Genomic DNA, 13,657 nt, shown 5'->3' on the forward strand with positions numbered 1-13,657 from the left:
AAAGTCATCTGATTAGAATCTTTGAAGTCAGCACACAATCCTTCAGTGTGTGCAACACAACAATTTGCAGATTTAGGCAACTTCAAAGCATTCTGGAAAGCATCAAACACTTCCACAACAACAAGAACAGCCAGGAGAATAAACCAAAAGAGAAAATGCTGCAAAATCTCAGCAAGTCTGGGAGCATCTGTAAAGAGAGAAAAGAGCGGACGTTTCGAGTCTAACTGACCCTTTGTCAAAGCTTTGACAAAGGGTCAGTTAGACTCGAAACGTCAGCTTTTTTCTCTCCTAACAGATGCTGCCAGACTTGCTGAGATTTTCCAGCATTTTCTCTTTTGGTTTCAGATTCCAGCATCTGCAGTAATTAGCTTTTATTTAGGAGAATAAATGAGTTGCTACCCTGAAAGGGCTGATAATCCAAACTACAATTTTGATCTAAAATAGAGACTAATATTTCTAAAATCCTTATTATACTTTGTTAATGTGTGCTCAAGCTGTCATTTGGCTCTATTTCTTGTCCGAACTGTTTTATTCCATGACTTAGATATAGCTACAGTAACCCTGCTTAAGTACTTCAAGAGACATCTGCTAAGATAGCTAAGGATCAATTATCCCAAATATTATTGGCTGAAGAGGAATGAGTCCCTTATTTCATATTGCTTATGGAAGATGCAGGTTTAATGTTTCAAATAATTGCTCACCTTGATTCAATCATTTTTTTTCCCCATATGTGCTCAAACTCACTGGAGATAAATAAGAAATTCTTACCCAAACATGGAATTGTTGGTGCGCCAGGTTATTAAACATCTGTTTCTGTCGAATGCTTCTCACATTGAACCTCAGAGCAGTAACACTTGATTGCTGGTAAAAGATAATTTTTAAAAATAATGACATAGAACAAAAAAAAACTTCCAATGCTTCTACAGGAGTAGCTGTATTTCTTCTTACCAGCAAGGTTAACGGAATATTGTAGACTACTTGAGGCGATTCTGAGAGATAAGATATACATGTATTTGGAAAAAGGGGGTTTGATTAGAAGTAGTCAGCATGGCTTTGTGCGCGGGAGATCATGCCTCAAAGAAAATTGTTACAGTTCTTTGATCAAGTGACCAGAAAGGTTGATGAGGGCAGGGTAGGCAACATAGTCAAATGGATTTCATTAAGGCCTTTGACAAGGTTCCACATGGTAGGCTGCACTGGAAGGTTGGATTCTGTGGAATCCAGGGTGAGCTGGCAAATTGGATGCACAATTGCTCGATGGTTGGAAGAAGAGGATAATAGTGGAGGGTTGCTTATAGGACCGGAGGCCTGTGACTGGAGGAGTGCCTCAGGGTTTGATATTGGGCCCATTACTGTTTATTACTTATATCAATGATTTGGATGAAAATGTACAAGGTATAATTAGCAAATTTGCTGATGACACTAAAATAAGCAGTATCGTGGACAGTGAGGATGATTAGATTCCCTACAGTGTGGAAACATGCCCTTCAGCCCAACCAGTCTACACCGATCCTCCGAAGAGTAACCGACTCAGACCCATTTCACTCTGACTAATGCACCTAACACTATGGGCAATTTAGCATGGCCAATTCACCTGACCTGCACATCTTTGGACTGTGGGAAGAAACTGGAGCACCAGGAGGAAATCCACGCAGACACAGGGAGAATGTGCAAACTCCACAGAGACAAGTCACCCAAGGCTAGAATTGAATCTGGGACCCTGGTGCTGTGAGGCAGCAGTGCTAACCACTGAGCCACCGTGCTGCTCCTAGGTTTTCAGAAATTGCAGCAGGACCTCAATCAGCTGGAGAAGTCGGCTGAGAAATGGCAAATGGAGTTTAATGTAGATAAGTGAGAAGTCTTGCATTTTGAAAAGTCAGATCAAGATAGGAGTTTCATGGTGAATGGTAGGGCCTTAAGAAGTGTAGTGAAATAGAGGGACCTTGGAGTTCAGGTGCATGGTTCTCTGAAAGTGGAGTCAGAGGTAGACAAGGCAGTGAAGGTGGATTTTGGCACATTGGCCTTCATCAGTCAGGGTATAGAAGTTGGGAAGTTATGTTGCAGTTGTACAGGATGTTGTGAGGCCACACTTGGAGTATTGTGTTCAGTTTTGGTCATCTTACTTTATGAAGGATGTTATTAAACTGGAAAGAGTGCAGAAGAAATTTACAAGACCATTGCCTGGACTCAAGGGTCTGAGTTATAGGTATAGGTTGGACAAACTAGGACTATTTTCTTTAGAGCGTAGGAGACTGAGGGGGATCTTATAGAAACGTATAAGATCATGAAAGGCATGGGATAGGGTGAATGCACTCAGTTTTTTTTCCCCACGATTGGACAATCAAGGACTAGAGGGCATCAGTATAAGGTTAGAGGGAAAAATAAAAGGGAACCTGAGGGGCAATGTTTTTACACAGAGGGTGGTACGCATATGGAATGAGCTGCCAGTGAAAGTGATTGAAGCTGGTATATTAACAACATTTAAAAGGCATTTGGACAAATATATGGACAGGAAAATTTTAGAAGAATATGGGCCAAGCGCAGGGAAATGGGGTTAGTGTGGACGGACATTTTGGTCGGCATGGATCAGTTTGGGCCAAAGGGCCTGTCTCCATGCTGTAGGACTCTATGACTCACTAATTGAGAGGAGTTGCCAGGAGTTGGTCACTCCTAAAGGCTCAGGACAAAGATAGATGGGTTACAGTTAGGGGGAGGAAAGGGGACAGACAGACAGTGCAGGGATCCCCTGTGGACAGTCCCCTCAGCAATAAGTATACCGTTTTGGAAACTGCTGGGGGGGGATGACTTACCAGAGGAAAGCCATAGCAGTCAGTTCTCTGACACTGAGCCTGACACTATGGCAAAGAAGGGAAGGGGGCAGAATAGAAAAGTACTCGTGGTAGGGGACTCGATAGTTAGGGGAATCGACAGGAGATTCTGTGGTCAGGATCGGAATTCCCAGAAGGTATGTTGCCTCCCTGGTGCCAAGGTCCGGGACGTCTCCGATCGGGTGTATAAGGTTCTAAAAGGGGAGGGTGAACAGCCAGAAATCGTGTTACATATTGGCACTAATGATATAGCCAGGAAAAGGATCGAGGATATAAAAAGTGATTTCAGGGAGTTAGAATGGAAGCTACAAAGCAGGACGAACACAGTAATGTTCTCTAGTTTACTACCGGTGCCACGAGATAGCGAGGCGAGGAACAGGGAGCGGGCGCAGCTTAACATGTGGCTGCGCAGCTGGTGTAGGAGGGAGGGCTTCAGATATGTAGATAATTGGGATGCCTTCTGGGGAAGGTGGGACCTGTACAAGAAGGACGGGTTGCATCTGAACTGGAAGGGGACCAATGTCCTGGGTGGAAGGTTTGCTCGAGTAGTTCGAGAGGGTTTAAACCAGTATGGCAGGGGGGTGGGAACCTGAGCTGTATACCAGAGGTGAGAGTTGATGCAGATGAGGCAATAGCAAGAGGTAGACCAGCTAGTGGGAAGGATTTTCCTGGGAAGGAACCAAGGGATCAGTTAAAGTGTGTTTGCTTTAACGCAAGGAGTATCAGGAATGAAAGTGATGAACTTAGAGCATGGATCAGTACCTGTTGCTATGATGTTGTGGCCATAACAGAGACATGGGTATCGGAGGAGCAGGAATGGTTGCTGGATGTTCCAGGGTTTAGAGCATTTAAAAAGATTAGGGAGGGGGGAAAAAAGAGGAGGGGGTGCAGCACTACTAATCAGAGAGGGTATCACAGCTACAGAAGCTTCCATTCTCGAGGAAGATCTGCCTACCGAGTCAGTATGGATGGAAATTAGGAACAGCAAAGGAGCAGTCACCTCATTAGGGGTTTACTACAGGTCCCCCAATAGCAGCGGGGAGATTGAAGAAAGCATAGGTCGGCAGATTTTGTGGACGTAGTAGGGTTGTTGTAATGGGTGACTTTAACTTTCCCAATATTGATTGGAACCTCCTTCGAGTAGAAGATTTGAATGGAGTAGTTTTTGTAAGGTGTGTTCAGGAGGGTTTCCTAACTCGGTATGTTGACAGGCCGACGAGGAGAGAGGCCATTGTAGACTTAGTGCTCGGAAACGAGCCGGGTCAGGTATCAGATCTTGTGGTGGGAGAACATTTTGGTGATAGTGACCACAACTGCCTCACATTCTACATAGCTATGGAGGAGGAGAGGATTAGGCAAAATGGGAGGATATTTAATTGGGGAAGAGGAAACTATGATGCGATTAGGCATGAGTTAGGAAGCATGGATTGGGAGCGATTGTTCCATGGAAAAGGCACTATAGACATGTGGAGACTGTTTAAGGAACAGTTGTTGCGAGTGATGAATAAATATGTCCCTCTGAGACAGGCAAGAAGAGGTAAGATAAAGGAACCTTGGATGACGAGAGCAGTGGAGCGTCTCAGCAAAATGGAGAAGGTAGCTTACATAAGGTGGAGGTAGCTGGGTCAAGCTCAGCTCTACAGGATTACAGGCAGGTGAGGAAGGAGCTCAAAAATGGTCTGAGGAGAGCCAGGAGGGGACACGAGAAAGGCTTGGCAGAACGGATTAGGGAAAACACAAAGACATTTTACACTTATGTGAGGAATAAGAGAATGGTCAAAGAAAGAGTAGGGCCGATCAGGGATAGCATAGGGAATTTGTGTGTGGAGTCTGAGGAGGTAGGGGAAGCCCTAAATGAGTTTTTTGCTTCTGTCTTTAAGAAAGAAACTAACTTTGTAGTGAATGAGACCTTTGAAGAGCAGGTGTGCATGCTGGAATGAATAGAGATAGAGGAAGCTGATGTGCTGAAAATTTTGTCAAACATTAAGATTGACAAGTCGCCAGGCCCGGACCAGATTTGTCCTCGGCTGCTTTGGGAAATGAGAAATGCAACTGCGAAGATCTTTGCATCCTCGCTTTCCACTGGAGTTGTACCTGAGGACTGGAGAGAGACAAATGTAATCCCTCTCTTCAAGAAAGGAAATAGGGAAATCCCCAGCAATTACAGACCAGTAAGTCTCACGTCTGTCATCCGCAAGATGTTAGAAAGGATTCTGAGGGATAGGATTTATGACCATCTGGAAGAGCATGGCTTGATTAAATGCAGTCAACACGGCTTTGTGAGGGGCAGGTCATGCCTCACAAACCTTATCGAGTTCTTTGAGGATGTGACTAGAACAGTTGATGAGGATCGAGCTGTGGATGTGGTGTATATGGACTTCAGCAAGGCATTTGATAAGGTTCCCCATGGTAGGCTCATTCAGAAGGTCAGGAGGAATGGGATACAGGGGAACTTAGCTGTCTGGATACGGAATTGGCTGAGCAACAGAAGACAGCGAGTGGTAGTAGAAGGAAAATATTCTGCCTGGAAGTCAGTGGTGAGTAGTGTTCCACAGGGCTCTGTCCTTGGGCCTCTACTGTTTGTAATTTTTATTAATGACTTGGATGAGGGGATTGAAGGATGGGTCAGCAAGTTTGCAGACGACACAAATGTTGGAGATGTCGTTGACAGTATAGAGGCTGCAGCGGGACATTGACAGGATGCAGAGGTGGGCTGAGAGGTATCAGATGGAGTTCAACCTGGATAAACGTGAGGTGATGCATTTTGGAAAGTCGAATTTGAAAGCTGAGTACAGGATAAGATTTTTGGCAGTGTGGAGGAACAGAGGGATCTTGGTGTGCAGGTATATAGATCCCTAAAAATGGCCACCCAAGTGGACAGGGTTGTTAAGAAAGCATATGGTGTTTTGGCTTTCATTAACAGGGGATTGAGTTTAAGAGTAGTGAGATCTTGTTGCAGCTCTATAAAACTTTGGTTAGACTGCACTTGGAATACTGCGTCCAGTTCTGGTTGCCCTATTATAGGGAAGATGTGGATGCTTTGGAGAGGATTCAGAGGAGGTTTACCAGGATGCTGTCTGGACTGGAGGGTTTATCTTATGAAGAGAGGTTGACTGAGCTCGGACTTTTTTCAATGGAGGAAAGGAGGAGAAGAGGGGACCTAATTGAGGTGTACAAGATAATGAGAGGCATAGATAGAGTCGATAGCCAGAGACTATTTCCCAGGGCAGAAATGACTAACACGAGGGGTCATAGTTTTAAGCTGGTTGGAGGAAAGTATAGAGGGGATGTCAGAGGCGGTTTCTTTACACAGTTGTGAGAACATGGAATGCGTTGCCAGCAGCAGTTGTGGAAGCAAAGTCATTGGGGACATTTAAGAGACTGCTGGACATGTATATGGTCACAGATATTTGAGGGTGCATACATGAGGATCAATGGTCGGCACGACATCGTGGGCTGAAGGGCCTGTTCTGTGCTGTACTGTTCTAATATAGACATGAGGTGTGAGGATGAGGAGTTCAAAGAACAAAAAAAGTTCAATTCTCCCTCACAGTTCAACTCGCTGGTTTCCACTGAGGACAGCAGATAGAATTCCACTCAGTACTTCTAGATCAAAGAATAACTGAACAGGACAAACCCTGCAATTCATACATAAGCACTTTTGTTGATGACTTACCAGCAGATGATGGTGGTAATGATCATCTGCCAATCTACACAGGTTAGTCTTTTCAGCAGCAAGAGAAACATCTGGATTGAAGTTAAAGCATTCACAGCTGACTTGCAATTAACATTAGAGATCACCAATAAGAACAGAGGGATAAAAAAAAACAAAGGGAAATGGACAGAAATCATAAGTGAGCACAAATAGAGGCCGTGACAGAAATGCAGAGTTTGAAAGCAGGCATGTATTTCTGTTATCAGCACTGTTCAATATGTTATGATCTAGTCAAAAGCGACTAGACCATAGACAATAAGAAATAGCAACAGGAGAATACAACCAAAGCCCCCTCAATCTTCTGATGACACTCCAACACCCCCAAACAATCCCACGGATAACCATTTGTGACCTGACCTTCCCCCACAACCACGTAACGCCTGACAATTCAATAACCATTCCCAATCCTGACTATGGTAACAACCTCTCCACACCTCAAAAAACCAGACTAATCAGAGCTAACTACCCATTTACTCTAATCCTGACTCTCCAACCCTCCCCATCAAACTAACCCAGTTGCCAACATTCATTAACATGAACATTGGACATTTAAGCCAGTCTTAGAAAAATAGGGTGCTATTAAAAACACAGTATTGTCCATTCTTTCCCAGATGCTCCAGCTTTGCAGAGTTCTTCATGGACTGTGTCAAGCCTCATTGAGATAGATCAATGGAAATCAAGCCCTGTTATTCCTACAGTCATTGTAAAAATATTAAAGATTTTAAGGAGTACGTAAGGTTCTCCCAACGTACCTGTCTTCCAAACACAGGTTGATGAAAAGCACAGATCAGGATTCTGTACTGAACAAACGTGGTTGTGGGGGAGGTCAGGTCAGGAATGGTTATCAGTGGGATTGGTTGGGGGGTATCGGAGTGTCATCAGAAGATTGAGGGGGCTTTGGTTTTGTATTGGAAGTCATAAGTTGTGTGGTTACCCTGGAGTCAGATAGCTTTCCCGTATAACATTTCCTGGATGACTCTCCAGGTGTGCTTCATGCAACTGCTGGATGCCTCAGATTCTAACTAGAGCCTTATAAAGTCTCAGTAACACATCGCTGCTTTTATTGCAAGTAGATTCTAGCTACAAGCAAACAATTATAAGCTGTTGGCAAATAATTACATTAATTTAAATTCTATTCGCCATACATATACACACACAAATGGACAAAAAAATGATGTTATGAACAGAGGGAAGGACTAGGAAGGTGGTCCAGTGCTTCCTTATGATCCTTGTGCTGTTCAGAACATTGCTTTTTGATCATCCTTCTCCAGATGCTTCCACCCGCTTGCAGGAGGTGGCTCATTCATTTGCGATAGGTCTCTGATTTATAATTTAACAATCACAGTTTATGGCAACTGCTGAAAGGAAGGTAAACACTTTTTCTTCAGACTTAAAGGGTTTTTACTGCAGAGAACAGAGAGCTCCTGAGCTGGTCTGATATGTTTCCTGTATCTGGTCATAGCCCAAAATTGTTCAGCTATTTGAGAAACAATCTCACAATTGTTAGCAAGCAGCAGGTCTTTATTGTCGATAACTGGTCACTAATCCAAAGATCAACCGACTGTCTGTACCAACCAAAGCTCCATCTGTAGACAACTCAAAAGCTCCAGTTCAGCTGCAACAACTCCTTAACTGTCGCTCAAAGCTATGATTATTTGCTTTCAAAGCAAGCAGAAATTCTTTAGCAATTCTTTGTTTTTTTAACGGTTTTATTCACATTAAAAATTTTGCAATTAAAATTAAAGGAAACTATACAGTCTTAACACTATATGGTCCACAAATTGAAAAGGCTGGACTCTGATTTATTGGTCTCAGTGGTCCTTTGTAGTACACATAGACTAAAGAGGTTCAAGTCTGTGGGTTTCAGGATGAAAGGATACAGTGACTCCAGCGGAGAAAGGTCCTCCGCAGAATGCTCCTCCTGCCCAGTTCACGGAGGTGATCATCTTGTGCACGGATGCTCCTTTGAAGGCACCAGGCCGCGTGCCATAACAAAAAGCATTGCTGAACAACAGAATGCTCGTATTTCTGTCTAGCCAATCCTGTAAAGCAGAAAAGAGTGGAAACTAGGCCATCATGAACATTTAGCAGATTAAGAGAGGTGACAGGCTGAAAGGGCTGAATTTGGGAGGTGGGGGGATCGTAATGAGATCAAAGATCTCAACAGTCTCTCTTCACCACCTCCCCTTACCCACCACTATGTCTGTCCCATTTCCCACACCTCTGTTTTCACCTGGTCTTTGTCGTTGATGACTGATCATTAATCCAAAGATCAATCAGTTATCTGTACCAACCAAAGCTCCATCTATACACAATCCCAAAGCTCCAGTTTATCTGCAACAACTTCATAACCTATTGCTCCATAACTTCCTTCCCAGAGGTTACCTAATAATTAAAATGTTTAAACACCATAAGCAGATCTTCCCTCAATCTCCTATACTGAAGGAACAACATGTTTCTGGAAACTACCCTTACAATCTGACTCTCCAAGCTCCGTTTTCGTTCCGGTAAATCTGTGAGGGTCCCCCTCTAAGGCCAATCTGTTTATCATGTACAGGTTCTGCAGAGTATTCATTTGCCAATAGGGAGTTTATGAATTTGCAGAGCTGAAAGAGCATAATGCTGACACAGTCCCTGACTCAGCCAGTCTTTGTTCAACTAACACAAACAAGCAACAAGTGAACCATGTTCCCAAATCACCTCTGCTTCTCTTAACTGACACAGATGTTAGGCTTCATGGTCTATAATTCTCAAGCTTTTCATTGCAGCCCTTCTTGAATAAGGGCACAATATTCGCTACCCTCCAGTCTTCTTGGATCTCACCCATGGCTAACAATGATGTACAATTATCAACCAGGGTCCCCACAATTTCTTCCCCTGCGTCTTGCACTGTTTTCGGTTATGTCTGCTCAGGACCAGGAGAGTTATCCACCTTCATACATGCTAATGTGTCTAACACCTCCTCGACTGTGATATGGACTGTCCCCAGTTTATCACCACTAACTTACCCAGGTTCCCAGGTCTTCATGTCTTTCGCCACAATAAACACAGAGCAGAAATATTCATTGAAGACCTCACCCATCTCCTGCAGTTCTACACACACGTACATTTTGGTCCTTGAGGGCTCCTATTCTCTCGTTACTTTTTTCCTTTAACATATTTAAAGAACCTCTTTGGATTCACCCGAACCTTCTCAGCCAAGGCTATTTTGTGCCCTTTGTTGCCCTCCTGATTTCCTTCTGCAGTAAACTCCGATATTCCCTGCATAACTCCAGGGATTCCCTCGATTCCAGCTGTCTGTACTTGAGCCATGCCTCCTCCTTTTTTCTGATCAAAGCCTCAATATCTCTTGTCATCCAGGGTTCCCTTTTCCTGCCAATATTGCCCTTCACCCTCACAGACCTTGAACTCTAGCTATCTCACTTTTAAAAGCCCCCACTTGTCAGAGGTCCCATTGCCTACAAATATACTCCAATCAACCCCTGTAAGCTCCTGTCTCATTCCATTAAAACTTGCCTTGCCCCAGTTTAAAACATAAACCTGTGGACCAGTTTTGTCTCTCTCCATAACTATTTTAAAATTAATAGAACTATGGTCACTGGTCCCAAAGTGCTCCCCCACTGTCACCTGTCCTGATCTATTTCCCAAAGGCAAGTTGAGTTTTGCCCCTTCCCAAGTAGGATCATCTATATACTTGAGGAAACTTTCTTGAATGCACTTAACAAATTTCCCCCCTATCTAAGCCCGTAGTGCTGTGGCAGTCCCAGTCTGTTACAAAAATTAAAACCCTCTAGTATGACAATCCTATTGCTCCTGCCAGCCTCCCCAGTCTCCCTGCATATTTGTTCCTCTAATTCCCATTGACTACTTGGGGGTCTATAGTACAATCCCAGTAATGCCACCATCCCCTTCTTATTTCTTAGCTCCACCCGCAAAGCCTCACTGGATGATCCTTCAATTATTTCATTTCTGACCACTGCGGTGATACCCGCCCTAATCAAAAATGCAACTCCCCCCTCCCCACTTTCCTGCCTAAAGCACCCATACCCTGGCACATTAAGAAGTTCTGTCTCTCCCTTAGCCATGTTTCTGTAATGGCTATAATATCCCAGTCTCATGCACCTATCCACATCCTGAGTTCTTATCCACATCCTTAGTCTTATCTGTCAGCCTTCTTGCAGTGAAGTTGATGCAATTTAATTCAACAGACACTCCTTACTCCCTGTCGTGTTCCACGCTGACCTGACTACTGTATCCCCTTCCAGCCTCGCACTTACCTCCCTGTTGTTGAGGGTCTCACTCCCTTGCCAATCTAATTTAAACATTCCTCTCTCGCACTAGCAAACCTGGCCACCAAGATATCGGTTGCCCTCCAGTTCATGTGCAACCCGTCCCCCTTGAACATGTCATCTCAGCCCCAGAAAAGATCTCAATGATGTAAAAATCTGAATCCCTGCCCCCTGCACCAATTCTTAGCCATGCATTTATCTGCCATATCCTCCTGTTCTTACCCTCACTAGCATGGGGCACTGGAAGTAATCTAGAGATTACCACAGACAATAGCCTGGTTTTTAACTTTTTTCCTAGCTCTCTATAATCACTCTGCAGGACCTCATCCCAATTTCTATCTATGGCATTTGTGCCCACATGCACAATGACTTCTGACTGCTCACCCTCCCCTTTGACAACATTCTGCAGCCACTCCAAGACATCCTGGACCCTGGCACCCAGGAGGCAACACACCTGGATTCCCGTTTGCTGTCACAGAATCTCCTGTCTGTCCTGCTAACTATCGAGTCACTAAGGTCCTATTTACCTCTTTCCTGCTGTGCCCCAGAGCCAGTCATAATGCCATCAACCTGGCTACTGCTGCCTTCCCCGAACAGTCATCTGCCCCCAACAGTATCCAAAACAGTCTACTTGCTTTTGAGGGGAATGGGCACAGAGGATTCCTGCGCACTCTGCCTTTTCCCTTTGCCTTTCTGAGTGGTCACCCAGCTACTCTCTGCCTGTACCTTAGGGGTGACCACCTCACTAAAACTCGTATCTATGACAGTGGTTATCTACCTCCTTGACAGTGAGCTTAAGGAGTCCTACAGGTCACTCATCGAAACAACCCAACCCAAGTCCAATTGTTCCCTCCATGGTTTTGTTTTAACTGACTTGTTTGCACTTGTTATATCACACCTTCAAGGCCATTGCATGCAGAGGTGAAGTTTGATCTTCAGCCTTCTGGCTCCGAGGTAGGGACAATGCCATTGTACCACAAGACCATCACTGTTCCCTCTTTATTTATACACAAATAATTAACACCCATCACATTTTAACCTTAATTATTTGATATTAAGGTCCATAATCTGTCCAATAAATTCATTTGGAATTAATAATAAAAGCAAAATACTGCAAATGCTAGAAATTTGAAATAAAAATAGGAATTGCTAGAGAAATTCAGCAGTTCTGACAGCATTTATGAAGAGAGAAACAAGAGCCCTGTATGATTTTTCTTCAAATCCTTTAAGGGGTGGTCTTAGTAGAATTATACTGGACCCAAAACGTTATCGCTGTTTCGTTCTGCAAAGAGGCTGCCAGACCTGCTTAGTTTCTGCAGCATTTGTCATTTTATTTCATTTGATATGAACATGACCAAGGGGAGAAAGTGAGGACTGCAGATGCTGGAGACCAAAGCTGAAAAATGTGATGCTGGAAAAACACAGCAGGCCAGGCAGCATCCGAGGAGCAGGAAAATTGACGTTTCAGGCATAAGGAAGACTCATTGTAAATGACTGGCATTGATTGGTCCTGGAAATTAATTGTCACACATGTAAGTTTTCATTCTGAACAGTAAATGCATGACTCACCATAAAGCAGAAGTTTGGGAAACCTACAGGCACAAGGGTTTAATTCTACATCTTAGACACTTACTGTATTGACACCTCTTGTCCCTGCAAACCTGGACATATACAAGCCAAGCCAGCAGATATCGCTGCAGACAACGTCGTTGGTATATTTGCTGTGCTCGGCTATCCCTCTCCTGCTCTTGTTGCGACAAATGCAATAATGCATTCCACTGAAGCCAAGCCTGCACTCAAAACAAAGAGGACACTGAAATGTAACTGAAAGAGTATATAACAGCAATTGTATTCCAGAACTGTTTCACCTTATACCCAAATGCAACAGAAAATTTAGTAAGTATTACATATTGATACTTAAAAATGCTGTCAAAGACACAGAACTATGCAATCAAACATTCATCAGTATCTAGGAGAAAATGAGGACTGCAGATGCTGGAGATCAGAGTTGAGAGTGTGGCGCTGGAAACGCACAGTAGGTCAGGCAGCATAAGCACTTCATGTTCCTTATTCCCAAAATGTTGATTCTCCTGCTCCTTGGATGCTGCCTGACTGGCTGTGCTTTTCCAGCGCCACACTCTCGACATTAATCAGCATCTCAAAAATACTCAGACCCATCCTAATAATATTTTTGAGATGAAAGATTTGTCCATGTACTAACCTCAGGAAGGCTAACAGCAGGAGGTGCATGATAATTCATTTCACCCATTAGAGCTAAAAGGTAAAAAACCAAGGTTCCAGGGCACTGTCCAGTGACTGCTGCTGGCAACTGCATATGCCAATGTCAGCATGAGAGAAGATCTGACTTGCCTTCAATATCAAATAGCCTGTAAATGTTCACTGTCAAACTGCAACTCATTAAGAAGCAAAGTATCAGATGGGGATGTGTGGGAAAAGAAATAAAAATGAATCTGAAGTAGCATGGTGATAATGAATATTCCTGTCTTTATTAAGGGTTAAGTATTCTATCTCACTCTGCTCACATCATCAGCCATCAGCTAAGCTGTTAGTGGATAAATGCTCATAGATCCCTGCATCACTATCAGAGGGTCATCACTGCCACCTGCTGGTTCAATACAGATCACCATTATTTTGCACAAGAAGCAGTCCAGCTCACTCACCCAGTCACATGAATGGAGTCAATGAACTGCACAGCAATCACAGAAAAACAATTAATAAACTTTAATCATAACCGCTGTTTGGATTGATGATTGCTTTATGTAACTAGAAAATAAATGCAACATTTGTTTGCAACAATGCTGCTG

At 43.6% G+C, this 13,657-nt stretch overlaps 1 protein-coding gene across 11 annotated transcripts in view; it reads right to left on the reverse strand.

The window, feature by feature from the left end:
- sfi1 (SFI1 centrin binding protein) overlaps positions 1-13,657 on the reverse strand; it is a 139,897-nt gene that overhangs the window by 103,080 nt on the left and 23,160 nt on the right. For all 11 annotated transcript variants that reach the window (XM_060843802.1, XM_060843803.1, XM_060843810.1 and 8 more), the window contains 4 exons: positions 12,466-12,622; positions 8,424-8,585; positions 6,505-6,575; positions 769-861 (listed from right to left, as the gene is read on the reverse strand). In XM_060843802.1, coding sequence (XP_060699785.1) covers positions 769-861; positions 6,505-6,575; positions 8,424-8,585; positions 12,466-12,622 — 483 coding nt within the window. The remainder of the gene's footprint in view (positions 1-768; positions 862-6,504; positions 6,576-8,423; positions 8,586-12,465; positions 12,623-13,657) is intronic.

Source organism: Hemiscyllium ocellatum, chromosome 24, assembly GCF_020745735.1.
Source record: "Hemiscyllium ocellatum isolate sHemOce1 chromosome 24, sHemOce1.pat.X.cur, whole genome shotgun sequence".
NCBI classification, from domain to species: domain Eukaryota; kingdom Metazoa; phylum Chordata; class Chondrichthyes; order Orectolobiformes; family Hemiscylliidae; genus Hemiscyllium; species Hemiscyllium ocellatum.